The 17,095-nt window shown below is 38.4% G+C and overlaps 1 protein-coding gene across 3 annotated transcripts in view; it reads right to left on the bottom strand.

The window, feature by feature from the left end:
- EPB41L4A (erythrocyte membrane protein band 4.1 like 4A) overlaps positions 1-17,095 on the bottom strand; it is a 144,354-nt gene that overhangs the window by 60,961 nt on the left and 66,298 nt on the right. For all 3 annotated transcript variants that reach the window (XM_086629341.1, XM_086629342.1, XM_086629343.1), the window contains exons 3-6: positions 11,624-11,675; positions 10,412-10,490; positions 6,684-6,781; positions 3,561-3,681 (exon numbers count right to left, since the gene is read on the bottom strand). In XM_086629341.1, the coding sequence (XP_086485467.1) occupies positions 3,561-3,681; positions 6,684-6,781; positions 10,412-10,490; positions 11,624-11,675 (350 nt within the window). The remainder of the gene's footprint in view (positions 1-3,560; positions 3,682-6,683; positions 6,782-10,411; positions 10,491-11,623; positions 11,676-17,095) is intronic.

Raw genomic sequence — 17,095 nt, 5'->3', positions numbered from 1 at the left:
TTACACGCAAGCCCTGAAGCCACTGCTTGCTCCTCCAGATGTGCATGACAACACAAGGTCACTTCACTCTGCTATTGACCTTGTGATTGTCATGTTGGTTTATAGATGGGACAACAATCACAGCAGGCAGGCTGCAGAGACTTCATGCAGTCAGAAACCTCCCCCACCTCTGACTTCCCTCACCTCACTTGATTTTGAAACTTGCTCAAAAAATTGCATCCTGAATGAATTGCTGAGTGGCTATTGTGCCATGTGAAAAATTGAGAGATAACCTGCAATCAAAAACAGTTTATTGTGACATAACTAGCAGAAGCAAGGTATATGAAGAGCCAACAGCTGTCTTGCAAAAACACCTCATGCTTCCATGCTGGCCTCCAGAAAGGATAAAATTCTTCTAAACCGTATCACAAACCTGTCCCTAAAATGTCTCTGGTAGGTGAAATAATTTGGGATATGCCCTCAGTCATTACAGCTCCTATCTTCCTAACTAAAGAGACCGCTGCCACCTGTGCAGAGGTCAATGCTGGCCGGTGATGATGACCGTCAGGCTGACATAGCAATGAGCACACCTGAGTTTCACTCTCTTTTCTGATGCGGCTAAATCCCTGACACATGACTGCAGCCAAGCAGCAAGAGTATCAGAGCTCTAGATCAGCAGCCATATGAAAACACTAGAGACAGTTTTAAGACAGTTATCATTCCTCTTTGCAACTACTGTTCCCACAGCTTCTGAATTTCATCTTGATTATAATCTTTTTGAGGTAAATGGGTCTTAATCTGATTTATTACACTAATGACTATAGAAACCTGAAAGATGAATGAAGGTTGCTTAGTACTGGTGGCTTGGTACATAGCAACTCATCTCAAGTTTCATTCCTCAAACACAATCTCTGTGAAGTTGAACCAAACAAACTCTCAGTGCGTCAGTTTCCAGTCTCTGGATCGCAAAAACCAGTACTTTTTTACTTCACAAAAGGACCTGTAGTAAGGTTCTCCATAACGCATCATTTCCTATAGAGCACTCGGGCAACCACACAGAAATAATTATTGAACAACAGTCAATCTTCTCTGAAAAGAGAAAGCTCAGGTCAATGTGGCAACTGGCACAGACTCCAATTACAGAACTTTTCAAAGAGAACAGCTGTGTCTCTGAGTTAATAACTATTCTCATTAAACAAGGTACAAACAACACAAACATGCAAAAAATACAGGCAAGAAATTACTTAACCTTTACCCAGACTGTGGCTTCATTATAGCAAGAAAATCAAGAAATCTAGGTCTACATAAAAGATGGCTAGCTCTCTGCATTATTTTGACAAAGGGTATCACGGACATACTCAGAAAATGTTTCTTACTGCTCTCATCTTAATAAATGGTTATATCACAAGTGCACCTAACTTGCATTTGTTAGAACAGGCTTCTTTATACTTACCAGGAACATGAACTTGGAGATAAGCAAGTAAATGTTTATTTTGGCTTTATGTAGGGTTGAACTTCTGGCACGTTTTATTTTCAAAACCAATTTCATGTTTCGCATTTTTGAAGGTACTGTGGTCTAATATTTGGAACAGCGGGTTGGGAAGCCAAATCTCTCTGACTTCCCGTGCTTTCACATAGCGCCTGGTGGTTCGGCCTCTGTTACTCATACACCAAGAGTACTTCATTCTAAAACTAATTTCACTGCAAGCTACTTCTTATGTAGAAGGTCATTTCTAAAAATGAGTAAGTGGGACAAAAAGTGGCTCTGAATTGCTGGGGATTTTTTAATCTTTTTTGTACACCTAGAGACAGTGTAGAGTTAAACCTCCTCTTTAAGAAGACTACTTACACAGCTGCTGCAAATGCATCCAGTTTTTAAGCTATATTCACACAGGATCACTTTCTGGCTCTGCCTTCTTTACTGGAAATTATGTTCTTTGCTCCAAATTCCCTATAAGATTGCTATGTTTTTCCTCTCTGTGCTGCTGTTGTTGTTTCTCTCTCAAGCACTGACAGAACTGATGGGGCTAGAGGTTACGAGTTCTTATCTTGTTTTTCTCATTTGGTGGGCACTCCTGTCCTTCTCCTGGTTGTCCTTATCGCAGTTTTGCTTCCCACTCCGATGACAAGTAATCAAGGGAAGGCATTGTATGCACAAATTGCAGTCTGACAGAAAATCAACTGACTCCCAAACCAGCATTCTTGGGATCCACCATCAGGTAGAGATTATCCAGAATGCAAATGATAGCACAACTTGCATGTTTTGTGTCAAGGTGATTATTATTCCATTAACTGGAGGATGAAGAATTAAAGTTTTGCAGTCTCTCTTAGGAAAATGCATCTGTCTTTTCCAGCTTTTGTGAAGGTTACGCTGGGATTGCATGAATCTCCCAGATCTGTTGACATACATGTTTCAGATCTCTGCAGTTCTCCTTTGACTTATCTGCAGCGCACTCTATACTCTCCTCCTGCAATCTCTTCAATGGTTGCACCTGCCAAGCACCATAACTCTAGCTTATTCTTGCCTTCTCAGCTCTTTCTCATATGTAAGAAATGCTATCAGGTACAGTTTCAATGCCTGTGAACTTCTGTAGTGTCACGTTCAGTTTAAACCAAAATTATTTCAAGGCTTACCAGATACCCTATGTTCCCACTGCTTTAAGGTCACATGCAAAGTTTTGGAAGTTGTTTGGTTTCTGTCCAGAAACTAGCACTTTGAATGCCCTGTGTTATTCAGTGCTGCCTGATGACTTTGTTTCTAGGTGCTGCTTTTTTTCTTACAAATCATATGTTCTTCCTTACAGTGGAATCTATTATATTGACCACCACCAATGTTTTATTTAAAATATGCTGATAATAAAATGAAATGACTTTATGCTTGTAAAACCAAACTGTCTCTTTAATTCATGCAGATGTTGCAACTGAGATTATCACTTAAACTGTGGGCATACAAACTGCTTTCCTGGTACCTCCTGCAATGTGAGCTGCTCCCACATAGACTCATGCAGGTTGCTACAAGCACTCGTTCACTACCCCAGCTAAGGATCTGGCAAGAAAATAGAGGCTTCATTGTACCAAGTGCTGTACTTTACTAGATTAAAAGTGGGTTTGTCCTAAGAGTTCGTTTCAATGTACAGGGCAGTACGAAGAAACAAAATGTTACTATCCCCATTCTATAGACAGTAGACTGAGGCATGGGTGTAATACGCAATTTGTCCAAAATTATGCAGGAAATCTGTCCTGGAACAGGGAACGGAACTCACAGATTTTTTATTTTGTTCTTTTTCAACTACAAAACTAAGGGGAAACAGGAGCAGTATTAAAACTGCTGGTTCTGAAGAACCCATACTTGGGTCTGACAGACATCGTATTTCCAGTTATTGTCCTACTCGGTTCCTAAAAGAACAACTCAAATTACATAAAATGTTTCCTGTTTCTGAGAGACATAACTGGATGCCCTGCGTTCTTTCCTTGGGTCTAGAGACCACCACTCTGCACCACAAGCTGTTCCCTTCCCCACCTACCAAACACCTCCAAATCTAACGTGACCTGTCAAGTTCCCAACAGTACTGAATCCTTACATCAGAGTTTTGTGTATCCGCTCTATGGCATCCTCCAGCTCTTCCTTCTGGTCCGGAACAAAACGGTACTCCGAGACGTAACCTGCAGTGTGCTTATATGGGTCATAGTCCCCCAGCTCAGCTAGAGGACACAAGGAGAAAAGAAAGGTCACCTATTTTCAACTCTTTCTGTTAATCAAAAAACACATTACATAATCGATCTATTTATTGCCAAGCCACCTCTTTCCAACTGACTGTCAGTCTACTATGCAGTTAGCTAAAAGACCCAAAGAGAGTACAGACCTGTTTGTATTAGCGCACATAAACCCAAGAAAAAATGTCTTTAATCATCTTTAAAGAGAAATGGAAAGTTCAAAGAGCTAGAGGTTTTGACTAGAAATCTACCACTTGTATAGGACTAGATATAATTTTGTCTAAGCCAGCAAAGTTGAAATTTGATGACACATATTATTTGGCAGCATATGTAAAACAAGTGTAGAAGCAAACTCTGGTTTTTGGAATTCCTATGCCCTCACGATAAGCTGTAATATTACAGACAGAACTGATCAATATTCTTGCTGGAACTCCCAACATAAACGTCAGTGTTGGAATGCGAACAAAGGCAAATATCCTGAGACACCTAGAGTTATGTCTTTCTAAGAGCAAGCGTCATTTCTTGTGAGGAAACAAGACTTCATTTTTCAATAACACATCAATATATTTCTTGAACATTAAATTCACCTTCAAAATAATTTTTTAAAATAATTTTCTTAAAGAAAAGAACCTAATGAAGAGCCGATATAATCTTCTTTGGAATAACACTGAATTCGCATACATTGGTAGTATCAGTTTACATGTTGCCATGAAATTATAAAATAAATACGCACCTTGGTCAGAACTCACTTCTACTGAACTTAACTCTAATTGCATCTACCTGAGAAACACTGCAAAAGTTAGTATTTCAAATTTTTTAATAACCCTGAGTAAAATCTGCATAGACTGGGCTTCTCTGAGAAAAGCTTCATGAAAGGTTTCTATCCAATGCCCACTAAGCCAAAAACATAGCCAAAAAGAGGCTTCAAGAACCAAGGAGAAAAAGACTCATCTAATAAATCATGTTTCTTTCCAGAATTTAATGGTGTTTCTAGAACAAGACAGCGATCTGTTCAGAAGAGATGTTTAGAAGTTTCTCTAGAAAACCTCTGTAAAAACCATGTGACCCTTGCCCATAGCAGCAACAACAGGAATTACTATAACAGCAACAACTCCAGCACTTACAATAGGAAAACTAGTATATTCTGCAAACTGTACTATGGGTACTGATTGTTTCACCATCATCACTACAATAGTCTGCAGGTTTTGGACACAAAAGGAGGAAACAATTCGTGTGCTAAGGACAGGATCTGCCCAGAGACCAAAGATGACAACAGGCACAACCTCTGTGGTGAAAGCAGGGCCCGTGGCTGTAGCAGGACATTTGGTAGAGGACTCTGGGAGAACATGTGGCCCTGGTTCCTCCTCCAGATCTCAGCAACTGCTAGCTCCACTTGGAAAGACATCACTGATATCATTATGGAAGCAGAGCTTCTCAGCCATTACTGTTTTTCCACAAACACACTTCATCTCAGTTTGGAAAAGCAAAAAGCTTGGTCTGGCACATCACTCTTGCAAAGGCAATGTTGACCTTGGTGCTGATGCTTTGGGTTGACATTTTCAGCATCTGACACAGACATTTCTCAGGTGTCTTTATATACTTTGAACAACTGCAGGCCTTAAATAAAAGGACAAAGTTTTTTATAGAGTCAATGGGAATGTATGCTTGCTGGTGCCAGGACTAACTTTAACCCACTGTATGTAATCTTTGCCATGCCTTAACTTTCCTCTCTCACATGAGCTTCCTCATTGTTTTCCAATAGAGTATCTGAGATTAGAACCACAGGAACAGGATTTTATACCAAAAGAACACCTCCTCATATTCTAACCACCTTAAAAATGACTAAAGGACAAGAATTTACTCACTTTACTCATTTCTCATGATACAATTAAGATGTTACCATCATTACATATTTTCTTGCTTTGTACTAGCAGTACTTTTGAAGGGATGGCACATATGCCTGTAAAGTGAAATTTGCATTGCAAGCAGTTTTTCAGACTCTGACACGTCACATTTCGTAGATGGTAAAATGAAGTTAAAAATAATTGTACAAAAATAGAAACTGCCTGAAATTTTAGCTTTTTGGAAACATGTATAACATACCATGAAATTCTGTATTAAGCCCACTCTCATTTCATACACAAGTTAATCTTCCTTGTTATTCTAAAATGGAAATGAAAGGAGGACTATATTTTATGTTGTATTAAGTGTTGTTGAGTCATACTTGGAACACCAATAACACAAATAATCTTTGCTTAACACATATCACTCATAGGAAACCCAAATTTAACCTAGAATAAATTACAGATACAGGTCCCAGCATTGCTCATCATATGACTTTTGGTTACCAATTGTGTTCGAATACAGAGCTTGAGCTGTACTGTGAAAGGAATAACTAACTGGTAGACAGACAGCTGGTTTCTAATTGATTGCTAGTTCTATCAAGTATGCAGGATATAACATCCACTTCTGAAAAGCTAACTACTGATGAGTGAATGCAGATAAATGACAGACAGAATTAAAATTCTTCACTTCAGGTCAAAACACATCCTCCCTTCGGGCATAGGCACACTCATATTGACATAATGTAATTTTTGAAAGAATCTTTTATTTGACAGACTTTGTTGGCTGGAGGCTGCCAATAGCCCATCAAATCTGTAAACCTCCTGATGAAGGTTTTGTTGCACTCTCTGTGCAATCCAGAGTAAGACATGAAGTCTTAAGTAGCTGATAAGGTATTCCTTAGCAAGGCAAAGAATATTTGGCAGAGTCTCCAGACTGACTTTTCAGTTTCTTCATTACATTACCTTCTATATTACCTGTTCGGAACAGTCATCATTTACAGTTCTTTAGTTGAAATCGGTCATATTAGTTTTGTTTTCTTTCAAAATGAATGTATAAAGTGTTAGTGAAGTCTTCAGTCACCACTTAAAATTAATCACAATACAAGATTAAAAGAAATAAGCTCCTAGTTGGCCAGAAGAACTTACATTGAATTACATACGCTCCCAGCTGTGCTGCAGTGTTGATTGGACAAGGCAAACGGCCCTGTAAAACATCTTGTTTAACTTGCAAGAAAAACTGATACCTAAAACACAGAGAGAAACAAAGCTATTATTTCAATATTGAGTCTCATGCACCAAGTAATGTTTCATCATCTTCCAGTTTATTGAAGACATATCAGATACCAGAACTATACGACAGTCAAAAACTGTATTCCTTTCTCAATGACTTTCCCCTATTGACCTTGAAGTAACAACTAACATCAACCTAGTGAAAGAACATAGGTAGCAGAGCACTCCGCAGTTTTCCCATCTGCTTATATTGTGCAGATACAATTCATTTTCCTTCTAGAAGTGTAATTTCTCTCTCTTGACTTTCATAAAGCAGTCAGGAAATGTGGAAGAAGGCTAGGAATCAGAAAAATTGAACAAGAAATCTATCAAAGGGCCAAAGTTTAACCTGATCAGTGGGCCAACAAAAGGGAGAACTGAGTATTGAATACTTCTTGACTAAAAAGTTTCCTCTCCACATACTCTAGAGCAGTAAGCAGATTTGATGGAGTCCATACTCCCATGAAAAAAATGGGTGGGCATACCACCAGTAGCTAACTGTATCTGTCACAGCCTAGGGTACTCTGCTTCTTGGAACAGAAATAGCAGGGGTGAAAATGTAATTTTCAGTGTCATAACATGCTTCTACACTTAAGGAAGCACATACAGAGACCATGTACAATGAATGATTATGCACAAAACAGATGGAATAGTAAAGACAAGAAAAGAAGCCATCATAGAATGGATCTGCTTGGTTTTCCAGCTCCCCATACTCATTTACAGGAAATCTTTTAATTGATGTTTAGGTTTTGTCTATTTTCATTGCAACAGATTTAAGCAGTGTTTCACATAATCCTCAGCAAATCTCTTGCATTAAGTTCATACAAAAGGTAACAATATTGAGAAGGTAACTTTTTAAAGAAAAAAAATGGACATACATACAAGCGTATAGCTTTTTCATTATTCACTAATTCAACTTTATGTATGTAGAGCCATTCAGCTACATTGCAAATAATTTATTCTGTGTTAGTACAAGTTACTTACGAAAGCACCTTGGAATGATCCGTAGTTCAAAGTGCATCTAACCCTGATTTCAGGGAAGGTCACAAACTACAAGAGTAACTGCAGCTGATCCACAAATCATTTAAGACCTAATAAAATTTACTAGACTTTATCAGCCCAGATGAGCCCCTGAATAAGGATACCACTGTCTTTCTGGTTAATGATCCCCCAGAATTTGTGTTGTGACAGATACTACAGTAGGAATGCCCATCCTTTAAAAAAATGGCTAATGTTCTCCACCTTAAAGGACCAGTGCACTGCATAAGAATTTTCTGGGATTGTCATTAGGCAATATCAAGCGCATACACTCTGCGTTTCTTCCTCCTAAGCAGTACCTCAGTACTGCTTCTAGCTTAAGTTTGCTAGTTCTACCTAGACAAATCTTCTCTGTATGAATGATGATAATGACAAAGATGATTTTACATCTACTGTGGAGCACACAGCATCTTCTTTTTAACATGAAACGTATTTCTAATATGCGCCCATCTTTCTGTTAGCACTTCTGCAGTTCTACAGTGCAGAGCTTCGTAACAGATGATGCTACAAATGTCTCTTCCATGGAGAAGGTATCTATATTTCTGCATTCTCATCATGGAGTCTCAAAATAAAGCAGGATAGGAAACTGGAAAAAAAAAAATCTCTCTGCAAAAGGCAGAGCCAACTGTTAAATGCTTAAGTGACTCCTACAAAATGAACCATCTCAATTCCCACTGAAGCTGCTAAGCTCCTCACAAAACCAGGCCTTTTGTCCAAACTTGTAGCTAAAGCACTCTCATCTTGTACGCTGTCAAGTTTGTCATGCATATACAATAGTGCCTAAGTGCTCGTTTGCTCTACCAGACACATCCAGCAAATGTTAATAGGAATCACCTCAGTGTTAGCTTTTGCTACAAGCCAGATAGATTTTGCTGTGAAGCAATTACAAATTTGACAGGTTTTCATTATTTGCAAATAGTAATCATGTAACGCCACAGATCATCAACATCTAGTAACAACAGACTCCGCTCTCATATCCATTAAAATTACAAACACATGCTCCAAAGAAACATATTGCACAAATGTGCACAAAACGGTTAACACATCACTGGAATTACACACTTGGGAAGAAAACTATTATTATTATAAAGAAAAATAGGGCCCTTAATCTCTCCTAAGCAGAAGGAAGTTTTATTTTTTTTTATTTTTTAAACGGTATACCTTCATTCCAAGGTTTAAGAGCCTGTAGGAATAAGTGATCAGAAATGTTGAGGGCATTGGACTGTTCAATGTGTTTTCTTGAAGACTGCCGATACAAGCATTTTGCTTTCTTAGGCCCTCTCTCTTCCCTTCTAAGGTGCAAATTTTGCATGACCAAACACTGTGCAGACATGAGCACAGGCTTACTAATTATACTAAAATGCTTCTTGACTAGATTTGCACAACTAATTAGCACTGCAGATCACTGACTGACCTTACCACAAGACAAAGAGAAACAGTTTTTGAAATTTTAGCCCCTGACATTTCCCAGACAGAAATCCACCCTGCCTCCCGGGTAGCAATTACGACAGGTTCGGTGGCCAAAGCTCCCTTCCTTGGGCCATCTGTCTTCCCCTGTGAGCAGGTTCAAAGTGCTTCTGGAAAAGTACAGGAAAACTGCATCAAACTTTGATGGTACAGGGGCATCACACTGCAGTCAGCTTACACTCTTTTACCTGCAAAATCACAGAGTTTATTATTTTTACCAGGCCAGCCTCAATCTTGTTATATTGGAGACTTCCGTTCCCACCGTGCCAGTACGGAAACAAAAGAATTTTCTCACCCTGGTACAAGAAAAATACTCTGTCTGCGCTGCAACAACTGCCACCTTTGATTATGGAGAATTAAAAACCTTGAGTGCATTCTAATGAATTCTCATGTGTCATATTCCTAGGACATCAAAAGAAGTATTTTGGCATTTATGAATGCAAGCCAGCACATTAATTTTGTCCGCCTACCTATCCAAACTCTCCAATTTCCTTTTGAACCTAAAACTAATTGTCTGAGACCTTTCATAAATAAAGCAAACAGAAAACCCCGTGCGTGAGAGCTCAGGCAAGAAGTGTGTGTATGTGTCTGTGTGCATGCGTGTGCATGCGTTAGTGTGTGCACCCTCATATTTCATAGAGGCCAAGCTTCGCTAAAAGAATCAAAAGCATGCGACTCTTACATTTCCTTTGCATATTTTTAGGAAGACCAAAATAAATTCTCTTGAAAAACAGTTCTGGAATTTAAGCTATGGCCAATAAAGAAGAAAGCTCCCTGTATTTTTATCTGATATCCAAGTAACCTCTTAAACTTGATTATAGCACCAACATAAATGCAGATGTGACAATGCATTCCTTAAAAAATCCCACACAAATGCACACCAAGTTCCTTTGGTTTTTGATGCACCAGAGAGCACCTTTTCATCTTGGCCTTCAAAACAGTTGTCCATACTGACCACTGTGAAGCTAGTCACAATTCTCTTCCTACACACACGTTTAAGCAAAAAAGATCCAACCCAGCCACACCACAACAATACGCACTTGGCTGGAATAGATTACTACCCAGAAATTAACAAACTACACTCTTATTAAATAACATACCTTGTTATTTCTTCTTTAAGTTTACATGGATCCTCTGCATAGAACTTAATGCCAAAATACAGAGTGTACGGTGGTCCAGCTGAGGGAAAAAAAGTGTTTGGTGCAAAAGTTAGAATTTATGAACTGTTACTTGCTATGAATCGTTACTAGGTGACTACAAACAGCTACTGAGAAGCCCATCTTAGTATTTTGTGAAACTTTAAAGTTTCAGAAAAAAATTTTACATCCATATAGCAAATCCATGCATCTACACTCACTATACACAAGGGAAAAAAAAAGTATTTTTATTATTATTTTTTTAGTCTTGTGTTTTATTCACAGCTTGTCTGTCTAGTTGGAGTTTTTGCTTATTTTGAAGACTTAACTTTAGATTTCATTGCTAACTTACTACTTTTGTAATACACATATATTTTTTCACTGCTTGATTTTGATCTTTAGATACTTTTTCCAGTGAAACTTTTTGAAAAAATACAATTGTGCATGAAATGTGATTCTTTCTCATGATTAACGATACTGAATACTAATCCCTTCCACACTTTCAAATATCTTATTCAACAACTTTAATTATGTGTCACTTTAATTAAGAAATATTTGGAAAAGATTTTCTAATGCACCTTTTAAAAACTTTATTCTCCCAAAAGACTCAGGTAATTCAGTACCAAAATTCTTAGCGCTACATTTATTCCATGCATGCTCCACTTCTACATCTTTTTATAGAAGGCCTCCAAATTCTTAAGTAAAATAATTTTATCACGTTCTTTAATTGTGATAAAAATAACCGATCTTGCATCTGTGACATCTGAAGAGTGACAGTAACAGCAGACACTCTATTATCAGTAAGACATACTACTTTGACTTTCAGAAGCAAAAAGGAATCTAAGTTGGTTATGGAATGGTACAGTATGATAGAGGTATCACAGCTACTATAAAATTAATTACATAAGTTAAGAATAGCACCGTTTATTATACTAAAATAAAATATAAGCACACAGAAGTCTTTGGACAATAATCACACAGATTACTGGAAGATGATGGTATGTTTAATCTATGTGTGAAATCTTGATACAGCTATGAACTGCAGTAATAAACTTGTTCAAGAACTATCAATCTATTGTGACGAGAATACAGATGTTGTACAGGCTGTATATATTGAACATTGCCTCTGTTACTTCATCTTCAGATACGTTCCTTAAGTTCAAATTAAATACATACTGTTTATCAATTCTTTATGTTCAGCAAGGGTCTTTGCAGGATCCAGCCAGTACTGTGAGACAGATAATTATGGAAATTAGTCACTTAACATGGAAAATTAATACAGAACAATTGCAATTTATATTTATTCATATATTGATATTTATCAGCAGACTGACACACTTCAATCTGCTAAAGACAAACTTGTGCCAGCTTCTGATCAGAGAAACACTGTACAAGTCTAATGTCACCTATCTTCTCTGAGGATAGGAGTCTTCCTAAAAGGAAATCTGTTTGGTGAGAGCCACACATCTGAGGCTCATGACAAGCTGGCTCTACAGAAGTATCATACTAAGTACCCATTGGTGACTACCTGATCTGCTATGACTAGAATACAGATGTGCAACTTTACTATTTCCTTCCTGGGAGATTAACGTAAGCAGGATAACTCTCGATTAACAGCAACAAAGCACGTAAGACAGGACCTATAAGGAAAGAATGAAGGGGCTTCACTTGTTTTCTGAAAAACAAAAGACTGTAGGGGGGCAACAGGCATAACAGCACTCTTCCAATGCCTGAAAAATTGCTGTAAGAACATAGTGATCAGGTGTTTTTCATGCCCACCAAGTAAGGAGAAATCGGCTTAACTAGAAGCGAAGAAAAATTAAGTTGGATTTTCATAAATGGCTTCTATTAGCTGGGGGAGAGGATGACTGGAAACTGGCAGCAAGGAAGGGAAGGGCACAGACTCTTCCACCAGACGGTTTACAGGACAAATGTGTCAGAGATGACTGAAGTATGCTTAGTATGCTGCAAAGGGATGAACTGTTACCTGGGTTTCCATACCGTTTCATCAACAGAATCTTCAGCATAATTTCTTACTGATTACTCTGCCCTGCCTTTAGTTATCCTGGTGTTACTGCTGACCACAGCCCAGCTGTATACTTTGCGTTATGGCTACACAGGTCACCAGCATCCTGCTCTCGTAATCCCTCCAGCTACTTATTTCTTCCTTAGCTTGACATTTTTATGATTCAGTTTTGGAAGAAAGCACAGAGGCAGCTGCCAAGACCATTCTTGTCTTTTTTATCTTCAGTCCTCTTTTCTCATACACAAACTTTTTGGACCAGCTGAGATTGGCACTCGTTCTTAAAACATGGGAAACAAAAAGGCTGCAGAACACAGCTGCTAGAAAGAGCAAATTAAGGCACATTGAATCTACTCCTTTAGTACCCACACCTTTTCTAACTGAGGAACTACTTAGACCAATGAACAAAGAAAATCCTCACCTGCACCCCTGAAATAACCCTATAGAGAATGAGAACAAAATTCAGAGAACTTATCTGGACTAAAAAATTTCACTGTTAGAAGGAGTAGCGTAAAGAAAGGAGGGAAAAATACTATAAAGCATTTGAGTGGAAAATCTCAAAGCAACTAACTTCATAAGTGGTTGAAACAACTATCATGATTTTGACAAAACACAAAAACAAACTACTTCCATTAGCTGCTCATCCACCTGCAATAGAAACAGCTGTTTGCCTTTTCCTTGGCCATTACTATTTCAAATCCCAGAATATTTGTTAAGAAAATTTCTTAAATTTTGAAGAAAAAAAAATATTCAGGACCTACTTGTATCAAATATATCCAACACCTAGTCAAATATAAACCTTTTAACCTCAACAGAAGGTGGGAGGGAAAGAAAAACTTGTTACACTTGTCCAAACACCCTATTAGAACTCCAAATCAGCAATAATCTGAGTTAGTACGATAGGCTGATAAAGAGATGCTACAGTCAACAGGCAGAAAAAAGGCAAAATGACTCTGCAGTGCACATTCTGGCTATGCAATGTGGTCAGAATGTGGTGTGACCTCTTCTCAAAACTGATAACACAGTATAAACAATACACTGTCAAGCTAACTTGCTTATCACTGACAGCTTTGTGTTACACAGCAAGAGATCAAAACTCTCCTGTTTCAAAATCAGATCAAAATCTACCAAGGAATAACTCCTTCATTAAGCTCTCCTGAAGTGAACTTCAGTTCAACTTCAAGATTTATTGCCTTATAGTCCTCTTCACAGTTTAGCTTTACATGCATATGTAGATTGATTATTTGTGGAAAAAAAAAAAAAATGTGTATGATGGATCATCATTCGTTTGCCCAGTCGAGCCCAGAACAGATACAGATTTCTGGTTGTCTCTGCAACCTGAATTCCATTGCCTCTTGTATCCATGTGATTCACTGGCTGCCGTGAGACAAACCAGGATTTGGCCAAGTAATTAAAGACCATTTGGACACATGTAGACAACACATTCAAAACAGAGTTGCATTGGAACTCTTAATTCTCACCAGGTTGTACTTGACTGGCAAGCCAAATCATATTCTTTATATGGTCTTTTGAAGCCAGTTTCCAAGCTTGGGCGAGAGGGGCAAAATTCAGAGGGAAAACTGCAAGTTCAGATTCATAGGGAATCTGAAGAGAGGAGAGGGAATAAACCTGGTTATTCATATTGCTAAACATTTCCTTTCCTTCCCTTGAACTGAGCCAGCAGGAAGAACTGCACTCCCAGCCCTCATCCTTGTAAGACAGATTCCTACTCGTGCTAGTGAAAATAAGCATCAGCTGGCAGGAGGACATATGCACTTCTGAGTGTAGCATGGGCCTCAAGATCCATGTGCTGCATAGGTAAAGTTAAATGCTTCAGCTCAGACTGATTTACTGAGACAGAGAGTGGCAGGGAAGTGGCAAGAATCTCCTCTGCTTTCTCATTTCTCCAGTAGTATTTAGTGTTGTGGCAATGCCACAAACCCATGCTTAAAATCACTGTGTAGCTATTTATTATTTCAAAGGCTGCCAAAATCCTCCTGAAGAATGCCAGGGGTGGGGGTAGGAGAGGGAGATTTCTAACATTTTATTTCTAAGCCAAAGATGAATGGAATGTCATAGATAATGAAAAGGCATTTTTCAAGCCAACGTTAGACAATAAAGATGAGAACATTAACAAAACCAATAACCCTGACAACAGAGTCCTCTAAGCATACATACGCACACATACATAATAGTATGTATAAGATACCTGTTAAATGTTTGCATATACATATAAATAACGTTGGGTTTAGTTACAGCTTTGAGGTCACATGTTAAAGTGTCGAGAGGAATGGAACAAAAAAGCAGAGTGTCTTATTAATCCAATAGCCTTGCGCAGCAGGTGCTGACAACAAACTCTGCATTCGTGAATGCCAAAGTAGCTCCAACATGCAGCCTCGCTCTTTCTATCTGTTTGGCAGCCAGAGTGACACCTCTCAGTGATTTCCCACCTGTATCTCTCCTGCACAGACAGCAAGGGTTATCTGGCTTACAAACAGCTCACCACTACTGCAAAGAGGTGGAGGGCCCAGCATATACCCATCCAACTGCAGTAGTGTATACCCATCCATCTTGTGAATCTGAAAGAAGGAATTCAGCATTTACGGAAAAAATGGGGGGGGGGGGGGGGGGGGGGAGGGGGGAGGAAGTGATTTCTAAATAGACCTAATCAATGTAGCTACTCAAATACTAAAGTGATAGCCTCTAGTTTACTAATTGTTATTTATGAAGACCATATCGTATTAGTTTAATTTAATAACTTTTTATTTACTAAGACTGATGATAAATGTACAATGTTATTAAAGAAAGTAATCCCTTTTAACTTTTAGGTAGAAATTATTAAAAATGATGTTTTAAAGTACAGTATATCTAAGAATAAATGGGCTCTATTGTCCTTTGTCCTTTTACAAATCTGGCTCTGGTACGAGCCAGACGTGTAAGCAGGATGCATCCAAGTGCCATGCAGTATTTCATATTTGGCCCTTTTAAATGACTACAAACATTTTTCCACAGATCTGGAATCTTCATTCCTTACATCTGCATAGGGTTAAACCTAGGTCAAATTCCATGAACCTGTTTGAAACAAAATATTAACTAGGTTGAAATGTTTGCAGTGGTATCAATCAATGAAGTGTCTGGTGGAGAAAAATCTATCAACTTCAAACTAAATCTTGTCTTAATTAGATTCTTGCAAAGCTGTACCCATCATGCCACACGTGCCAGGTTTTGTGCGCATTCACAACAGGAAAAAACACAGCTTTCAAGAGAAAATCCAGTATTTTTCAATTATAATCTGAATTACGAAGATTTTTCCACAATCTAAGACAATACTAACAATCAGAATTATTTTGTCTTTTTTTTCTGCGAATGCTCAGTGCGTTAGCTAAGATTAAGACTTCTTTATAAGACATGCGTAAATCATCTGGCAATTCCTACATAAATATATGTATTTAATACTGCTGTCTTTCCGTTGTTAGCATCTAAAGTTATATTGATTATATTTAGTATTAGATCACCAGTGTGAGTATTCTGTTGATCCCGCTACATTCTAAAAGCTTACTCTTACCACCTTTAACTCACCTGACCATCAGCATTGTCTAGGTTGTTTTAATCCATTAATAATATTTTTAAATTTCTATCACTATTATTAATATTAGTATTATATCAATATCATATAATATAAATCAATATTACCAGTCTCCGTTTTCTTTCCACTGGCTACGCCACCTATTTTAACAAGCACAACAATTCTTTTTCTTTCTAGATAATTTAGTATACCATGCTTGTGGGCAAATGTCAAATCCATACAAAAGCAAAATACAAGCTAAGTACAGTTAATCTGTTTTTCTAAGGTCTTGAGATCAAAATATACACTACACTGTATGACAGTAATTCCCTACAGAACAGACATTTTTTTTTGTAAACAAACCTTTTATTAAAATCATGCCCTTTTTCTATAGCTGAGTTACACACAGCCTGTTCAATCCTTTGCCCTACCCAGTTTGGTACAGTAACCTGGCCATCTGAGCACACCGCAGTTACTTTATTAATCACGCTGGACGGATCAAGAAACAACTTTCCGATATATGAGCTCGCACAGCAGGGATATGCAATTCATGGCACAGGTTTCTGTGCTCAGCTTTGCTGCGGCTGACCTGATCTATCGCTGCAGCACAGCAACTGACAGTAGAAAATTCAGCTTCATGAGAAACGGAGACCTGCATCTCCCCTCCATCTCTACGTGTCCTCTGGGCTACGCAGCTGCGAAATGTATTGCCATGGGCTACCTCCTACCTGCTGTGCTTTCAGGTCTGTGCGGTCAAAACACAGCTTCCTCATGGCAGGGGAGAAAAAAGACTACGCTACAGAGAGGATGCGTTGTACAGAGACAAGAGCGCTGTCCATCTCTTGTCAGCTCCAGATTTTGGAGCAGGCATAGGTGTCCAAACAGTGCTGCACCTGAACTAACTGTGTGCTGGGGAAATGCGCTTGGCTGCGATGCTGAATTAACACAGTGACACAGCTTTCTGTATTTTTACTCCTCCCTTTAGAGCCCTCAGAAAGTATCGTCATGCTGTATGTACATTGTAAATACAATAGCTCAGATTAGCATTATATCGGATAAG

Source organism: Tauraco erythrolophus, chromosome Z (genome assembly GCF_009769465.1).
Source record: "Tauraco erythrolophus isolate bTauEry1 chromosome Z, bTauEry1.pri, whole genome shotgun sequence".
In the NCBI taxonomy this organism is placed as follows: Eukaryota; Metazoa; Chordata; class Aves; order Musophagiformes; family Musophagidae; genus Tauraco; species Tauraco erythrolophus.
Note: the sequence above shows the minus strand (reverse complement) of the source record. Positions and strands in the feature narration are given on the sequence as shown.